The sequence below is a fragment of the Scomber scombrus genome, chromosome 9 (genome assembly GCF_963691925.1).
Source record: "Scomber scombrus chromosome 9, fScoSco1.1, whole genome shotgun sequence".
Taxonomy (NCBI): Eukaryota; Metazoa; Chordata; class Actinopteri; order Scombriformes; family Scombridae; genus Scomber; species Scomber scombrus.
In genome coordinates this window covers 24,096,103-24,113,411 of record NC_084978.1, presented here as the reverse complement: position 1 = coordinate 24,113,411, position 17,309 = coordinate 24,096,103, and the positions used below count along the sequence as shown (strand labels likewise).

General features: G+C 41.8%; 2 protein-coding genes across 2 annotated transcripts; one reads left to right on the top strand and one right to left on the bottom strand.

Moving 5' to 3' along the window:
* Positions 1–2,081: 2,081 nt before the first annotated feature.
* Positions 2,082–6,807, bottom strand: LOC133985786 (charged multivesicular body protein 1b-like). Its single transcript, XM_062425492.1, has 8 exons — positions 6,703–6,807; positions 6,327–6,424; positions 6,082–6,228; positions 4,950–5,018; positions 4,713–4,820; positions 4,519–4,562; positions 4,069–4,141; positions 2,082–2,929 (listed from the first exon to the last, which is right to left on the bottom strand). Exons 1-8 carry the CDS (start codon positions 6,716–6,718, stop codon positions 2,882–2,884), a joined length of 603 nt encoding a protein of 200 aa, XP_062281476.1. The 5' UTR covers positions 6,719–6,807; the 3' UTR covers positions 2,082–2,881.
* Positions 6,808–9,299: 2,492 nt separating this feature from the next.
* On the top strand, positions 9,300–16,535 carry LOC133986349 (terminal nucleotidyltransferase 5C). Its single transcript, XM_062426176.1, has 6 exons — positions 9,300–9,495; positions 10,318–10,388; positions 12,456–12,773; positions 13,149–13,429; positions 13,515–13,545; positions 15,948–16,535. Exons 1-6 carry the CDS (start codon positions 9,300–9,302, stop codon positions 16,533–16,535), a joined length of 1,485 nt encoding a protein of 494 aa, XP_062282160.1.
* Positions 16,536–17,309: the final 774 nt, after the last annotated feature.

The window sequence follows — 17,309 nt, the reverse complement described above, 5'->3', positions numbered from 1 at the left end:
GATATCTGAGTAGAACCAATCAGCTCGGCTTCCTGTGTTTGACCTGACCCTTCACGCGTAGTAATTGAATATTTCTTCTGAGGGGGAAGAAAGAAGACAAGGAGAAGAGAGGAGGGAAAAAAAGAACATGTGCTACCTCATTGTGTGGAACTTTTCCATCTCAAACGCCACTTTAATCAGATTATTAGTCTCTTTACTGTCCACACTCACAAATGATGATACACTGTAACATAAATAAAAGGGTCACCATGACAAAACTTAACTTAAAAATATATAAACCACAATATGATAAATTTGTACTCTATATAATTGTTTCCAGAAAAGTGTTTTCTCTTTTATAGAAGATACACATCTGTTTTATCCTTTAATATAAACTATAAATATGCAGCATCAAGACTTTTGTGGGTCTTTGGTGAGTCACGCTACATTTTAGAGGTCTGTAATTTCCTAATAAATTCTTAAAGTTTCCTGTTCTTGATGTTTCCTGGACTAAACAATTTCGTCCTACTTTTAGGGAAAATACACATTTAGACACAAGTACACATTACAAATGCAGTTTATTATATGGTACATATATATTATGGAGTAGGCTACATATAATAATATTATTCTTGTTGAATTGTTCACTTGGCTGTAGACAAATTTCCCATTTTTGCATGTAGACCTGACCTGCTGTGCACTGACTAAAAGATAGTTGAAGTAGACAATGTACCAGTTTAACACTGTCTCCATTTTCTCAAATGTTATTTCTTAGAAACTTTAAAGCACGGACTATATCTGTATGTAAGCTTTCTCACTGTTTCCCAGCTCATATTGAACTGTGTGGACATATTCTATAATATCCTGTGTGTGAATCATGTAGCGGTCAAACCAATCCCGCTTGTTTCAATCAGAAACTTTTTCGAAATTTAACCGAGCCAGCATGTGTGTGGTTCTGAGCAGCTCGCCCCACTGAGCAGAAGCAGACAGGTCGCCAGGGGGACAGGACCACCTGCCCACCGAATCTCTGCCTGTCTGCAAGTAGGAACCAGGACAAAGAGGTGTTGACAGCAGGAGAAGGGAGAGCCACTAGGTATCAACACCTTACACACACACACACACACACACACACACACATACAAACACAGGTTCCCCCAGAGCGGCATTCGTACAGAAAATGTATCCTCTGCGGCACATCTGGAGGAAGCATTCCTGCACATATGTTGAGATGCGCACAGTGGAGAGAAAAATACGCCATGACAGACTCTCCCGGCTTTAATTATACTTAAAGAGAAGAGATGACCTCTGAAGACTAAAAATAGATTTAAAGCAAAACTTACGAAATAGATTTTGTGGTTCCTCTGACAACAGAGGGACATGGAATTTTAATTTCAGGCGATCTAACTGATGGCAGAAATGACTGACAGCTGTTGGATCACTGGGGTGAGCAGCAAATAGGAGTATATTTTAGGATAACTCCAACGAAGCACATTCATGCTCAAACTAGCTGCAGTCAACTCACTCATCAAAGTTTCTGGTAACAGGCAAAATGGAGGCCTGCGTCAGTTCGGGGGCACTGATGATGATTGTGAATGTAGTTAAATGTGTACTGATGATAATTAGGAAGGACACAAAAAGGGTCAGAGGTGGCTGAGTGTCACTCTGGAGGACTCCCATCAGCCACGGTGCTGCGGGTGTGTTCATGTATAGATATTTGGCAGCACCTGTAATGGCTCCCAGCTGAGTCTCTCCTCCCCCCTGGGATTCGGCGGACTATGTGTGTGTGTGTGTGTGTGTGTGTGTGTGTGTGTGTGTGTGTGTGTGTGTGTGTGTGTGTGTGTGTGTGTGTGTGTGTGTGTGTGTGTGTAATGAGGCACTGGCATGCGAGCGGCAGAAGGCCGCTTCCTCTACAGGTGACACCTTTGACCTCTCATCTGGTCCCTGTTGGAGGAGAGGAGGAGGAGGAGGGGGGAAGATGGAAAAAGGAGAGGCATGTGGAGATGCATGCTTCACCCGTCATTCAGTTATAAGATAACAAAGAATGTGACAAGCGAAATATATGTAAAAAACTCTTTTAATGACTTTGTGTCTTTGCATATACATCGAGTATATAAGTGTTCATAATAAAGCCCTCAAGCAGTGGTGAGCCACTATGGCAAGAGTGGTTAGTGCTGCATAAAAAAAAGATTAATTGAATCTGACATTCTTCAAAGCATTCAACAGTAAACATTTTCAATAAGCCCTCTTTTTAAGAAAATATGATGTAACAAGGCAACAATACTAGAGGTCCTGTCATTCTCAGTCATGCAGGTAAGACACAAAAAATTGACAGAACAAGCATGCTCTGAGCAATATCCAGTCAGTCAGTCAATAAATAAATTAACACATAAGTAATAAATAAATAAATACACAAATAAATTAATAAATATCTATATTGCTCTTTTATACATATATATATATATATATGTAACCAGTATGGAGTGAGGTATTAGATACTAACGGCTGTTTTTTCTCAACAATTTCCCAAGAAATGTTGCAGTTTTTGGGAAATTGCCCACAATGAACCACTTGAAAATAATAAATAAAGAGGCATGCCAACACAGTTATGTTTGAATGCTGGGTTAATAAATAATAGCAATACATGTTAAATAAGAATGTGCAAGTTAACCTTATTGCAGAAGGATTTAAGGTGGTGTGGTTATTAACAGGATTGCTTTAATCCTTTCTTACAACAGTCTCTTTCTGTTCTCAGACATCTTCTTTATTATTAGGAGAATAGGACAAACCTGCAACACAGAGTTTGCAGTCACGCTGCCGTTTTTTTTTTCTTTCACTCTTTTCACTGCCAGTCTCTTCCTCTGTCCCTTGTTCGTCTCCGTCCTCATGAATATTTCTTGCATCATTATGACACCTGGTCTCTCAATCTGGACAGCCTCTGGGAGAGCTCATCCTGAGAACAACACAAAACACAAACAACACAAGTAAATTAGTCCAGACAACCAAGAGTGAAATATGTGATGCTATTGAAAGGAACTTTCAAGAGATGCTGTGTTGACAATGACAATAAAAACCCAAATTATCTGTCTTTCATTTTAGTATTAGTGGTTAAGAAAAAAGCGTATTAAACAGAAAACCCTTCAAGGTTTTTTCAGGTAAAAACAAAACAAAACACACGCACACATGTCAACAGTTTCTCGCTCTCCTGATGATCTACAGGTGGCTGTAATGTGCCGAGAAACCCAGCAGTGCACCAGTAAAGAAGGGGAAGAAGAAGGCTGCAAGCTAGTAAACCTGGATGTCAACAATGCAGGATTTAAAACATTTTGTGAGGAAGGAAATGCACTCAGCACTTTTGTTAGACCTCAAAAGATAAACACAATGCATTTTGGTGAATAAGACTCAAAGTAAACATAACTTTTTTTTGTTTACATATAAATTCCATGGGGCACCTTTAATCTGATACTGATGATGAGTATCGATTGCTCAGCCTCTGTAAGTTTGAAAAGTGTCAGCAAAAATGTTTGCAGTTATGTTTCTCATGAACAACAGCTGCTGTGGTCAGCTTGAATTGTTTTGGTTAAAATGGATTTCAATGGTGAGTTTTCACAGTGGAAAAAGTATCAAAACATTGTTAGGAGAAGCTCAAACGCTTCCTGCCACATAATCCACTTTCCCGCTGTCTATCTGTATGCTGAGTATGCTCCAAACAATCACTGTAAATACCCTGCTTCTGTGTCACACTATCATCCTTGATGAATTTGGGAGTTTATAGAAATGTTTCTGTTTGTCTTTTTGTCTATGTCAGTATGTCAGTGTTTGAATCTATTGTTTCAGACATAATTCAAACCAATAATAGCAGCTGTTTGAAATGACAAACCTTTAACAGCCACCTTTAAATCCTAAAGGAGGAATGTTGAGACTCAAAAGACATATTTTCAGTGGTTGTCGTAATTTGAATTCTAGCAACAGGGCACATTGATTCATGTACTCCAACAGCCACTGCCAAAGACATTAAAAGGTAATGTGTGAATTCTGTTATGTGGTGTAAAAAAAATAACAACGGGATGATGATAAGAAAGTGAGTATTACCTGTTCAGTTGATGCCACAGATGAAGAGAGTGAAGACGTCTGGCCTGGAGGAAGCTGCAGGTTAAGATCCAACCTAAAATAAAAAGGTGAAAAGCACAATAATTGTTTCACCATTTGCTTTGCTGCAAAGAAAATCAAAAAATGGAGCCTTTTTACACACAGAGAATTAATTCTGATGTACTTTTTTATTACAAGACGGCTTTGTAAACAGTGTAAGAGGTGCACTCAATGAAAGTCATTTAAATAAAGCTTTTTGTGCAATTAATTCTGCGTTATTATTGTTTCAAAGTTCTGTTTTAACAAATGATTAATAAAGGAAAAGCATAATTCACTCCACTTATTTTTCTCCTCCGTTCATGTTTTTTGCTGGCGTCATTCATTTATTTATTATTAATGTTTTCAAATTGTTGGAGATTGTTGGAGATTTTTGGAGATGTGGGCCGTACTCACCCTGCTTCATCTGCCATCTCACGCAACAGCATATCAACTTCACTCTACAGGCAAAAACAAGCAAACAAGAATTTTAAAAATGTGTTCAGAGGAATATAATCATATTTGGATTATTACTGGGGTGTGCGTGCTATCATAAACAGCAACAGGACAACAGAGTGTTTTCCTGGTTGTGTGACAACAACGCTTGTTACCTGAGGTGTTGTTAGAGTGGTGGTATTGCCCATTGTGTCTTCCATCTGAGTTGTCTGCACGTCAAGAGTTTCAAACTGATTTTCAAACTTGTCCATTAATGCAGAGATCTACAGAGAAAAGATAGAGACACAAAATTAAGCTTCTCCTAAACTCTGTGTTAAGCTATATTTATGTGTGTGTGTGTGTGTGTGTGTGTGTGTGTGTGTGTGTGGTCATCTATAGGGGATAACTTTTACCTTCTCCAGGTTCATGCTTTTCAATGTGGCATCCATAGACTTGACTACTCCAGACATGGATTTAGATACCTGGGCAAGAAACACATAAAAGACAAATGTTAAAGCCTCCTGTAGGCCCCTCACTCTCTAACAGTCTAATTTGTTGTGATTTAAAACAGGAACAGGTGTTTTCATTCATTCAGTTAGCTGGCTGTTGACTAGAAAAAGCCCCATGTGCTGTATCCTTATATTTCCACTAGGTGTCACTTTTACCTTTTTAAACAGATCATTTGTCACAGTCTCTCATACTTAAAGCATCCTCAATCTTTCAAGGATGTTCCTTATTTGGAATAGAGTCAAAATCACATTTAGTCAGCCAGGTTATGATTGAATGGGGTTTATTATTAATGCTGTTTTATAAGGCAGCAGCATTATAACAACACACTGAGGTTATAAGTAGGGTTTTTTCCAGCTATACTATCTCGCACTCTCCTACCATTTCTACAAACACAATTATCTAGAATCATGTCATGCTTACAATGACTCCTGATTAAAGCAATTTGAAAGAGCCTGTCACCATCATAAGAGTGAGAAGCTAATGGGCGTAAAGTCTGTAGCACATATAATGACAGTTGCTTTAATTGGTGGCTTTTTGTTTGCATGTCTGCAAGCCTTTTTCACACAGACTGCCTCTGTCTGCCTTGCGTGCGACTTTTGACGGCATGAATCTAAATGTGATGAGGGACATTTAAAAGACTGGACTTTTTATGCTGAAATGGTTACAAACTGTAGCTCATCATGATCTAAATTAGGGTGCAGATGACACTAAGAAAACTACATGCACAGTAAAGATCTGGTAAATTGAGATAACGTCTACTACAGTAGTATAACCTTTATACCAATATAAATATGATCAAAAATTAAATATGTTTTGTTTTAATAGCTTTAAACACATTTACAATGTTGTTTATTACAGTAGGGTTATTTTCACTACAGCAGGTGTTTCTAATGACCAGATAATGCCTTAAAAGTTGGATGTATGTCTGCATTAGGTGGTTAAGGTAGGTTTCCCCCCCTGGTTGTCATGTATGTGTTGAATGTAACATCAGAAAAAAGGGATGCCTTCCACAAACCATTAACCTGCTATCCTGACCTGGTTCATAGTAACAGAAGTCTGGACTCTGGATGCCACAGCATCCACACGGGCACTCATCCTCAATAAGTTAATGGACTGGTGCTTCTGACGGATGGCATTCTCTGCATGAATCCTGCCTGCCTCCATATTACCTTTCTGGATAGCCTGCAGAAACACAGGAAACAGGAGTTTACACACGTACTACAGGCTACAGCTAATCTAGGATCCTAATTTCTGGTAAATCCGTGATTTAATAAACCCACCTGCTTCACTTTGGCTTTTTCTGCCTTTTCCTCTTTGTCACATTTCTTGGAGTTGCGCTGTAGCTCCTTGACAGCAAACTTGAGGTTGAACAAGTGCTCTGCAGAACTCGTCAAGGGAATGGGAAATGATATTACTGACAATATACCCAGCTACAATACATTACAACAGGAGCTGCTTTTCCTAAACAAGTGAGAATTCAACCAAAGAGTCATACATTTAGTAAGGTGAGCTAGCTAAAGTGCTGTTGTGTTCTCTCATCATACAATGACTGAGCAAAACTTACAACAGCACCAAACCCATTTACTCCCTACTGCTACTGCTAGCTAACTGTATCTAACGTTATGTGTGTGTGTCAGACTTCACAGGAAAGGATACTGTCCATACTCGACATGGTGAAGGTCTATTTCTGACACAAATACTCAGTCTGGTTAAGTGCTGGTACAAAGTAGCATCCAGCCAGTCGTTTATTTCCCACAGTTGTTTTGATTTCTTCAGGCGACATCCAGCAACTGTAGCGAGGTGAGATGCTTCACCTGTGCATACTTCCGGCTTTGCTTAAATTCAATTAGACAGAGTGGAGCAGTGGCGTTTGTGTCGCAGTTACAAATATTGTATTTTTTTCCCGTGGGAGAGCTTATGTAATGTATCCAGGCGGAATTTTTCGGAAATGGCTAAAAGCCTTTTGGGAAACAAGCGCTCCTGTGTGGCGCAGACTAAAATTTCCTTCATAATTGAACTGTTTAATAAACATAACTACTGTGAGTCAGATGGGTCGATGTCATATGCGTGATGATTCACCACCTCCTTTTTACAGTAACGTCAAGCAAGGTACTTAATTTGATTTCCATCAGTTTGTCGTCATTATGGCACTTTAATCGAAAAATGTGAAAGAAAAAAAAAACTAGGCCTACAAAGACTGTCAATATTTTAACTAAGTCCATTTTATATGAAACATCTCAGAATAAATGGACTCTGGACTTCTCTGACTAGCTTTTTACAGTTTTGCTGTTTTTGTATGGTCATTATTATTATTATTATACCTCTTTGTTGTAAATAAAGAACAAAATATGGGGGAAAAACAAAAAAACTTCAGTCTGAATGCATGTTTGTAAGAGGTGGGTGAATTATCTTGACTCATGTTTCTCTTTGGAAGACGGTCTCTGACACTCCCGGCTACCTTTCACCGTCGTCACGCACACGGTCACGATTTTGTATGGCGTGCCCGCGCCTACTACGTCACGACCGTTCTAGAAGTGGACGAGCGCGGACAAGTCCCATCCAGAGGCTATAAATAGTTTGTACCCGGTATATCGGTAGGTTGTGGTACACGTCTAGTGACGTCATTTGTGCTTTTTTTGTGAGGGAGTAGATTGACCTTTTCCACGGAGCGACTCGCAGTTATCCGTTTTCCAATCGCGTGTTTTTTCCCTCACTTTACTTGTGTTACAGCAGCCAGAATATCACATCTGTCCCGCTGATTATTTAGACTTGTTATCAGGCTGGTTCTGCATGGGTGTGAGTTCACAGGAACGTATAGGCTAAAGACTTAGGCTGGTTGGCGTTGAAGAGATGAAACTGTCGGTCAAGCAACGTGGAAAGAAAAAGGATCCTCGATGCTGAATAAAGAAATATACAAAGAGGTTCATGTGTTTATACGTGCACCGGCCGGCCGAAGGGGGCTGCGGTTGGGTGGGATTATAGGCTGGGTTAGGGGGGGAGGAGGGGGGAGCAGCATGGATGAGTCATACTCTGTGTTATGGACACACTGGATATAATAATGTGTGTGCGGGAGAGTGACGATGTGAATGACACGTGTTTTTAAAGATGTTCCCTTTTAAACCTCATGTTTTTAAATGGCTACTTTTAGCAGGGATCCTCCGAGGTTTGACACAACCCAATCAAAGAAATGTCCTGACCTCAACTTCAACCATTACACACTGGAAATTCTGTGTAATTTATCTCCCAGTTATACGACAAACACACCCGAGCAGAAACACACACAAGTCTCCTTCATTCAGGCAGTACAATGCACAAGGTTTAGCCACTTCATTTTCATTTTTGCTGTTAGTTTAAACGTGTATTTTAATATGGATACACATAGTGCTACTTGAAAAGTGCAGTACACATTAAATGTAGGTTATTATTATTATTATTAAATCTGAATTTATCAATCTCTCTTGAAACCCACTTTTTCGGAATTGCTTTCCCTTGAATCAGTTATTTTTTTATTTTTTCTCTATATTAATGATTCATACCTCATCCTTGTTATTAGTACTGTATCAATTCTACTTTTATTTATTATTTATCTGATCATTTCTCTTGGTTTCGTGTCTTTGTAAAGCAATTTGTAACATGTTTTTTGAAAAGTGCTATATAAATAAAGTAATCATTATTATTGTTATTATTATATTTATGATTATGATTATTATCAGTAGTAGTAGTAGTAGTAGTAGTATCCCTGACACCTCTTAACGCCAACTCTACCATCACCATCCACTCCACCAACCCTAACCTTAACACAACCCTAAACTAACCTTAACTTTAAACCAGTCTTCACCCTAATGTAATGATTTGTGTTAAGAGAAACTTGCTTTTAGTCCGCATAAACCAGGGTCTTTGAGTATTCTAGGGGTCACCAGCAAAAAGGAGGTTTATTTATTTTCCATTCTATCCATAAGTAACTAAATGACAGAATGTGTGACTATGTTGGTCATGGGTTTCTATAATAAAACATCTAAAATCAAAAATCCTATCAGATGGGGGGTCTGTGGTCTAATTTGTGTCAGTTAAGGGGTCCTAGACTTGAAGAAGTTTGAGAACCACTGGTGTGAACAGATTTATGTCCCCACAATATGAGGAATACCTGATCACAGACACACACACACACACACACACACACACACACACACACACACACACACACACACACACACACACACACACACGCACACACACTCCCCAGTCATAACTGAATGACGGCAGGTCGCTATGGAAACTGCGTTACGCTCCGGGCGGCCGGAGGAGAAAACAAGAGCGCGAGGACTCATTTCAGTCTTCATTTCAGCACCACGCGCCTCCTGGACAGCGCCCGAATGAATTCGCGCACAGATCCTCGCCTCACATGCCTTACAAGGGACAGAGCCGCATCAGCACCGAGTCTAACCGGGAGTGGGTAGGGACTTCAAAAGCAAAACAAACCCGAGAAGAAGACACGCAGACTCTCCGGACCTGAAGCTCGGGTGGAAGGTTTTATTGCTGTCAGACCGGGAGCCCGTCGCTCCTTCAAAAGCCACAGCAACAGGTAAGACCTATTGGCTCAGAGAAGTTGGTTAATTCACTTTTTGGTGTGGCAGCATGCTCCCTATCCATCGGTATCTAATGTGCTTTTAATCATATAGTACTCAGAAGTACTACTACCCTTTATCCTGCCAGGTACTTAATTGCTGTTAATTACCTTCACCTGGTATCTCAGGTGTAAGCAAGTGCGTGATTAGAGTGAAGACCTGCAGGGCAGAAGCAAACTCAACAGGGCTCTGGGTCGTTTCCAGTCAATTTTGGATAGTGATAGACTGTGAAACTAGAATAGGCTATGTGGAAACCACTAAAAAACAATCTTAGGGTAGAAATTTAGTAGTTTCCTTTATATATATTTCATATTAATTCCTGGTCAATACTATATAATTTACATTTTGCAGGGTTACACAGCAATTACTGAGTTATTACCTGCTATTTTCGTATTAGCCATAGTTATTGGGATTATCATTCTTCCAGTAATTGTACTGTCACTACAGTGTACAACTAAAATAACTCACGCAGTTCTTGCTTTATTCAGAGTTAACTACACATATACAGAATTGTTTGGTTACCCGTATGACGCTTCACAGTCTTTATACCCAAGACAGCAGCCTGCGTTGAGAGAGCATTATTGCATTTGTTTGTTTTGGATTTAGTCCGGTGTGTATGAGACCCTCGGATTTGCTGGGCTTTCAGTGGCCATAGATTATGTGCGAGCCGAGCTGATACGCCTGGATGAGTCACTCAGGCTGCAAGTTTGCAGAAGAGTGAGAAAGGGGAGGGGGGTAGAGGGGCCAGCTGGAAAACAGTCCTGCAGTGCCTCTCTGCCTCCTCAACACATTGTTCCCGTGTATATATGTTCAGTGTAAACATCTAGGACAGTAGTTATTGCCTCTGGATGCGTAGTTTCTATTTATATTTATATTTCCTGCCACTTGGAGCTTGTTGAAGTGGGGTTCAGACAGATGTCTCATCCACAGCAGTTTTTTTTAGCTGGAACGTGTTCTCAGACTCAACTTATTTGTCATCTAGTGTGCTCAGTTCTACCTTTTTTTATTTATTTTTATTTTTAGCATGCACTATTTGTAGTTTCAATCCGCGTTGCAGTATTTCAACAAACATGAACAGCACTTTACCCCGCTGTTCATGTTTGTTGAAATACTGCAACGCGGATTACAAGGTTTACAAACACTCTCTGTGATAAATTGTTTGTGGTTATTGCAGACTATAGCCCTCTGATGTCTGACAAACTGCTACCAGAAAACATCCCATTACTGCTCATTAGTATCCCCATGTTTACCCTTCTAGTATTGACAAATCATAGCAATCAGCGGCATTCAGTTGCAGCACTGAGTGACAACTATTGATTAAAGCAACAATAGATCATAATGGGCTGCTATGAACCACAGTTGCACACTCAAACATAAGCACTCACTCCCTGAAACACTTTGACGTGCGCCCACAATCACACACTCAATCACATAACCGAGACTTTCCAGACTTACATGGTTAGGCAAATGTTGTTTTGGCTTATTGAAAAATATGTCTACTTTGTAGAGATTGATTGATGGAGTCTGGACGCAGAGGCTGCGTGCGTAACTGCCAGGAGGATTACACATGTGGACACCGAGCAAAATTAATTGGCTGATATTAAATCCCATTTCGTTCCAGTTTATATTCCAATTCATAAAGGTGTTACAACAAGAAAAAAGCTGGTGTGCACTAACATGGAGAGGCCATTGTTTGTAGTGTTTACTCGTCATGTGCCGCACACACGGACACAAAAACAGATGTGTGTCTTTAATTAGTGACGTTGGTGTGATTAATGCAGTCTGCCGGTGATGACTCATTCAGCTTAACCCTTGCTCCTCCGGTGGAAACAATCAATAAACAAAGATTAACTATGCCTGTGTATATACACACATTATAATGTTTTATTTTGTATTACATTAATATAAGTATTATTTCAATGAGTCTTATCTGTGTAAAGGTTGTAAAAATAAATAAAAAACAACCCACTGGATTGTACCTTGATTCATAGTGTTTCAGACTCAGTTGGAGTGTAAATAGATGTACTAATTAATGTGATACGTTTGTAGCATAGTAAACACTGCAATGTGTGAACCAAATGAAACTAATTAGTTGTGATCTGGTTGAGCAGTTTATGCATTGCACATTTATGTGGACTGCTCCATGTGTCAGCTTGTCAACACAGCAGTTACATTAGCATTGTGGAAAAGCTGTCAGCCAAGCTGTGACTTGCAGACAGCAGACTAACAGGGGGTGTGCATATGAGTGTAAGTGAGTGCTAAGTGTGTGTTTGTGTGTGTGAGGTCTGTCATAGGCTACTTTTTTGGACACATTTCAGACTTAGGACCAATTAATTGGGAATGGTTTGTCCAACTGGGGACATAAACTGTTCCCCCAATTGGGGGGGAAAAAAATATTTTTGGGTCGGTGGTTAAGGTTAGGGTTAGGATTAGGTAATTAACAGTGATGGTAAGTGTCCAGTAAATGAATATAGGTCTATGTAAATATCCCAAAAGTGACTTAAGTAAAGGGTGTGTGTGTGTGTGTGTGTGTGTGTGTGTGTGTGTGTGTGTGTGTGTGTGTGTGTGTGTGTGTGTGTGTGTGTGTGTGTGTGTGTGTGCGAGAGAGAGACAGAGAGAGAGAGAGAGAGAGAGAGAGACAGAGAGATAGAGAGATAGAGAGAGAGAGAGAGAAAGAGAGAAAGAGAGAGAGAGACGGAGATGGAAAGGGAGAGAGTTCAACACATTTCACATTTTATTGGTGAATAATAAACTCTCATTGTCGTCTTCTATCCCATCCTTCAGGAGCACAGCAGCATGTCTGAAACCAAATCCAGTCAGCGGTTCCACAGCCTGAATGCTGAGCAGGTGGAAGTTCTCCATCAGGTTCTGTCAGATGTAGTTCCAATCCACGGCCGCGGGAACTTTCCCACGTTGGAGCTTCGTCCTCATGACATCATCATAGCTGTAAGGGCCAGACTACAGAAGCAGGGAATCACAGTAAGAGATGTCCGTCTAAACGGCTCCACAGCCAGCCACGTCCTAGTCCGAGACAATGGCACGAGCTACAAGGACCTGGATATCATCTTTGGAGTGGAGTTGCCCAGTCAGGAGGAGTTCCAGGTATGAAACTGTACACTGATTACTCCCATTAAGAAAGGAAGCAGACCAGTGTAATGAGCATTGAGTGCTAGAGTATAAGCCCCTGCATTAACCCTGCATTTACCCTGCTGTATTATCTGTGACGGCACTAAATCTCTAGTGTCTGTGGCAGATTGCAGTATTGATTCTTTTGGTTTAATATTGACAATGACTTTATTGTAATATTATACAATTTAATTGTAGAATATTTTACAAGTATGAATCAATAGTACTGATTTTAATATATTTGACTGCTTTAACAAAAGAGTATATAGAGTTCAGTAATGCAAGCAATACTGCATTCAGATTGTAGTCATTAGTAGTAGCTGTCATGTTGTTGACCTGTTCTCTTTCCAGGTGATCAAAGAGTCAGTGCTGGGCTGCTTGCTGGACTGCCTTCCGGCTGGGGTCAACAGAGAGAGGATCAGCAGTGCCACAATGAAGGAGGCCTACGTTCAGAAGATGGTCAAGGTCTTCAATGAACATGACCGCTGGAGCCTCATCTCCCTCTCAAACAACAGTGGCAAAAATCTGGAACTCAAGTTTGTGAGCGCGCTGAGGCGGCAGTTTGAGTTCAGCGTTGACTCTTTCCAGATCATTCTGGATCGACTGCTCGAGTCCTACATGCTGCAGCAGGAGTCACAGCACAAAAATAATACTGTTGATCTCAAGGACCATCCTGCAGAGAATCACAGTAAAGATTCTCCCTCTGTGATTAAACAGGCAGCTGCTGCAGAAACAGAAATGTCCACTGGTAGAGACTCGTCCAGTTTAGGTGCTAAGCTCAGCCAGACAGAGCAGAGAGAAGATGTGCATAAAAAGGAGTCCCCGATTGAACCCTCACAACAAACTGAAAATTCAAACCAGACAAAACACTCCACAGCGGAAACGGACAACAAAGAGGAAACACCTGCAGAGCCTCAAGAACACAGTGGAAACATCAATGACACAGACCTCTCTGATCAACAATCTCTAAACCTCTCGTCAGGAGAGAAAGAAACCTCTGAGAAAGCTGAACCACCAACTCAGATTGAACTCAAACACGAGCCAGAGCTCTTGGACACAACCAAATGCTCAACAAAGGAAGAGCAGGCAGAGCAAACTGAGTCCTGTGATGGTATACAACCACCACATTCAAATCAAACAAAAGCCCCTCCTGAACAGAAAGAACTCATTGAGCAGATGGGAGAAACTGAGTCGCCTAAAACCTCAAACCCAAACCAAACAGAGTCCCTAAACCTGGGAGAAGAATCCCATAGTGAAGAGTTCTCTGATAAAACAGACTTCTCTAAGTGTTTGAGTGAGGATCAGGGGACCAATGAGGAAGATAAAACCCAACTAATGCCTTCTCTGGGCAGTGGCATATCATCACATGCAAAGATAGAGACACAGTTGTCAGATGAAAGAAAAGTAGAAACAGAGACAGGCGAGCAGATACAAGAAGAGACGAAAGATGACACTGAAATAAGTCAAATGACAGAAGAGAGTTTAACATCAGGAGCAAAACACAAAGAGGACACACAGGGTATTGATTGTTTCTGCTCCACCTCTTCCATATCTCTCACACTTCACAACACACAGCCTACTGGCACACAGGATACACTGGAGGTTCAGAGCACACATACAGATAACTCAGAAAAATCACCCAACATACTTGATGCCGTTAACCCTCCAGATACTCAGGACATTTTACCTGCACCACCCAGCCTTGTTTCTGACAAAAAGACCTCTAGTTCTCCCTCTTCTAAGGCCTCAGATAGACTTTCCCATATGGTGGTGCTCAAACACTCCTCTCCTAAACCCCCTCGGAGGATGTGTAGGAAGGTTACCCCCAATCCTTACCCCAATGCAGTATCTGAAAGTGATCCTGTCACATCTTCCTGTCTAGATCCAAACTTCTGTCCTAGCCCTGAACCTGATATAACCTTTGACCCAAAGCCGAGTGTTAAAACCTGTCCCGATACAGCCACCAGTTCAGACCCTACACCAACCATCATCTCGACTGAAACGAACCCTGGGACTGAACCCAAACCCTCCACTAACCTTGAGTCAAACCTAGACCTTACCTCATCTCCCGATCCAGCCCCTGATATAAAGTCCACTTCTGATGTGGATCCCACGTCTGCTTTACCTCAAGAGCCATTATCCTGTCAGTTAATCACAGAGAGTTCATGTGACAGCACACAAGAGACACCAACTGTGGCTTTGGATGAGCAAAGCCAGTCCTCCCCTAGAGAAACTGCCTCTCCACCCAAACAATCAGAGCATCTTGACTCTCTGGAAACACTAGTTTCACACTCTGATATGTCCAGCTCAAACACCCAAGAACCTGCACATACCTCAGACGTTGGGCTCAGTGATGAAGATGATAGCAAAGGATTACAGACCAAAAAAACAGACTTGGATCAGCCAAACAGCAGCCCACAAGAGACCACACTCAGTACACCTCCCTCTCCCGACTGTGTCACCCCTCCCGTGTCCTGTATCACCCCTCCCGTACTTAGTCTTTCCCCTCCTTGCTTCACCCCCTCACCCCCCAGCCTCAGCCCTCCACCATGTCTAACCACTCCCTCTCACTGCCTCTCATCTCAGATGCTGAGCACCATCAGCCCAGCTACCAGCTTTGGCTCTCCACCCCTGAGTTTCAGCCCTACCTCGTCCTGCCTCAGCTCACCCTCTTATCTCACCCCTCCTATGCTTAGCCTCAGCCCTCCTCCTGTGTGTCTTAGCCCCCCTTCTTCCAGCCACAGCCCTCCCCTCCTCTGCCTCACTCCACCAGCAGAGTCAGTGGATCTCGTACCTCAGGTATCTTCAGACATCGAGCCTTTGATACTGAACAAAGACGACGAGGAACAGATTAAAGACTCCCCTCAGCAAGGAGTTCCTCTCCTACAGTTGGAGGATAAAAAAGAACAAGATTATATCTCATCGTTGGCTCTGGTTGCAGAGCCTGTATCTTTTCCAATCACAATCCCGAGCTCCACATCACATGCGATGCCTCACTCTCAGCCAGAAGACCCAGGGGAATCTGTCCCTCCAAAAGCCGATGAGGCATCTAGCTCAATGCCTGAGAACAAAGAGGCCTCTGCGGTAACTGCAGGCATGCCTGAACAGAGCAACGCTCCGCGGGCATCTGGTTCTGTCCCTGCTGTCGAGGTCCTGGCAGAGAGCATGTACGGTGACTTTGAGGCAGCCATGGACCACCTACGCTACCGTCTAATTGCTACAAGGAACCCTGAAGAGATACGAGGGGGCGGCTTGTTGAAATACAGCAACCTGTTGGTCAGGGACTATCGACCAGCCAGCGAGACTCAGATAAAGACACTGGAGCGCTACATGTGCTCACGTTTTTTCATAGATTTCCCTGATGTGCAGGAGCAGCAGAGGAAGATCCTGTCCTACTTGAAGAACCACTTCATCGGTGAGGAGAGAAGCAAGTACCAGTACCTGATGACGCTGCGTCGCGTGGTAGACGACAGCACAGTGTGTCTGATGGGACATGAGAGGCGCCAGACACTGAACATGATCACAGTGTTGGCGCTCAAAGTTCTAGGAGAGCAGAACATTATCCCCAACACAGACCATGTGACATGCTTCTACCAGCCTGCCCCATACCTTGCTGAGCACAGCGCCCCCTATATAACAGAGCCCAGCTACTGCAGCTACTACATACCCCAAGGGGGATCAACTCTCCTTTACCAACCGTACCCCTTACACCTACACTCACAGACTGGACTAGTCTAAAACACACACATGTTTAATTACACAAAATACACTATAGAGCAAGAGGTGCTTGCCATGCAGAAAGAGCTGGAGAATGAAAATATAATCCAGGGATAAACTGTTTGGTCTATAATAGACCTATGGGGGTGGGATTGAGTGGGTTTTTTTTTTTTTACAGTAAACTCCCCGAGTACTCTGTAAGATTCTAACATGATTATATGTAATTATCTGGGCTTTGTTTGTGGGAAAATAATAATTCTTCCGATATTGTTAAAATTCCAGAAAATGCTGTATGCACTGCATGACTCATAGCCCTTTGGTCTCCCTGGGAAACCAACTGTGCTGCTGACATTCACACACATGCACGGACACACACATGCAAGTACTGACACGCACGTGCATACACACACACACACACACACACACACACACACACACACACACACACACACATACACACATACACATACACGCACACATGCACACACACACACACACACACACACACACACACACAAACACACATGCACACACGCACACACACTTCCAGGTTCTTGAATTATTGTACACTCTTTTCATGTTCTTACTGTGTTGTTCTTAATGGGTTTGTTCAGAATGTGGACCTTGCCTGTGGTTGATATTGTGCATGGATAAGTTAGGACTGTTCTCTCACTGCCAAATACTGTGTGACTACTATGCTTCTTAAACAGTTTAATGTAACTTTGTTATTTCTTTACTGACGGGGTGTATTTTTAAAAAAACAACAACAGAGGGATAAGTTTAGCAGTGTGTACA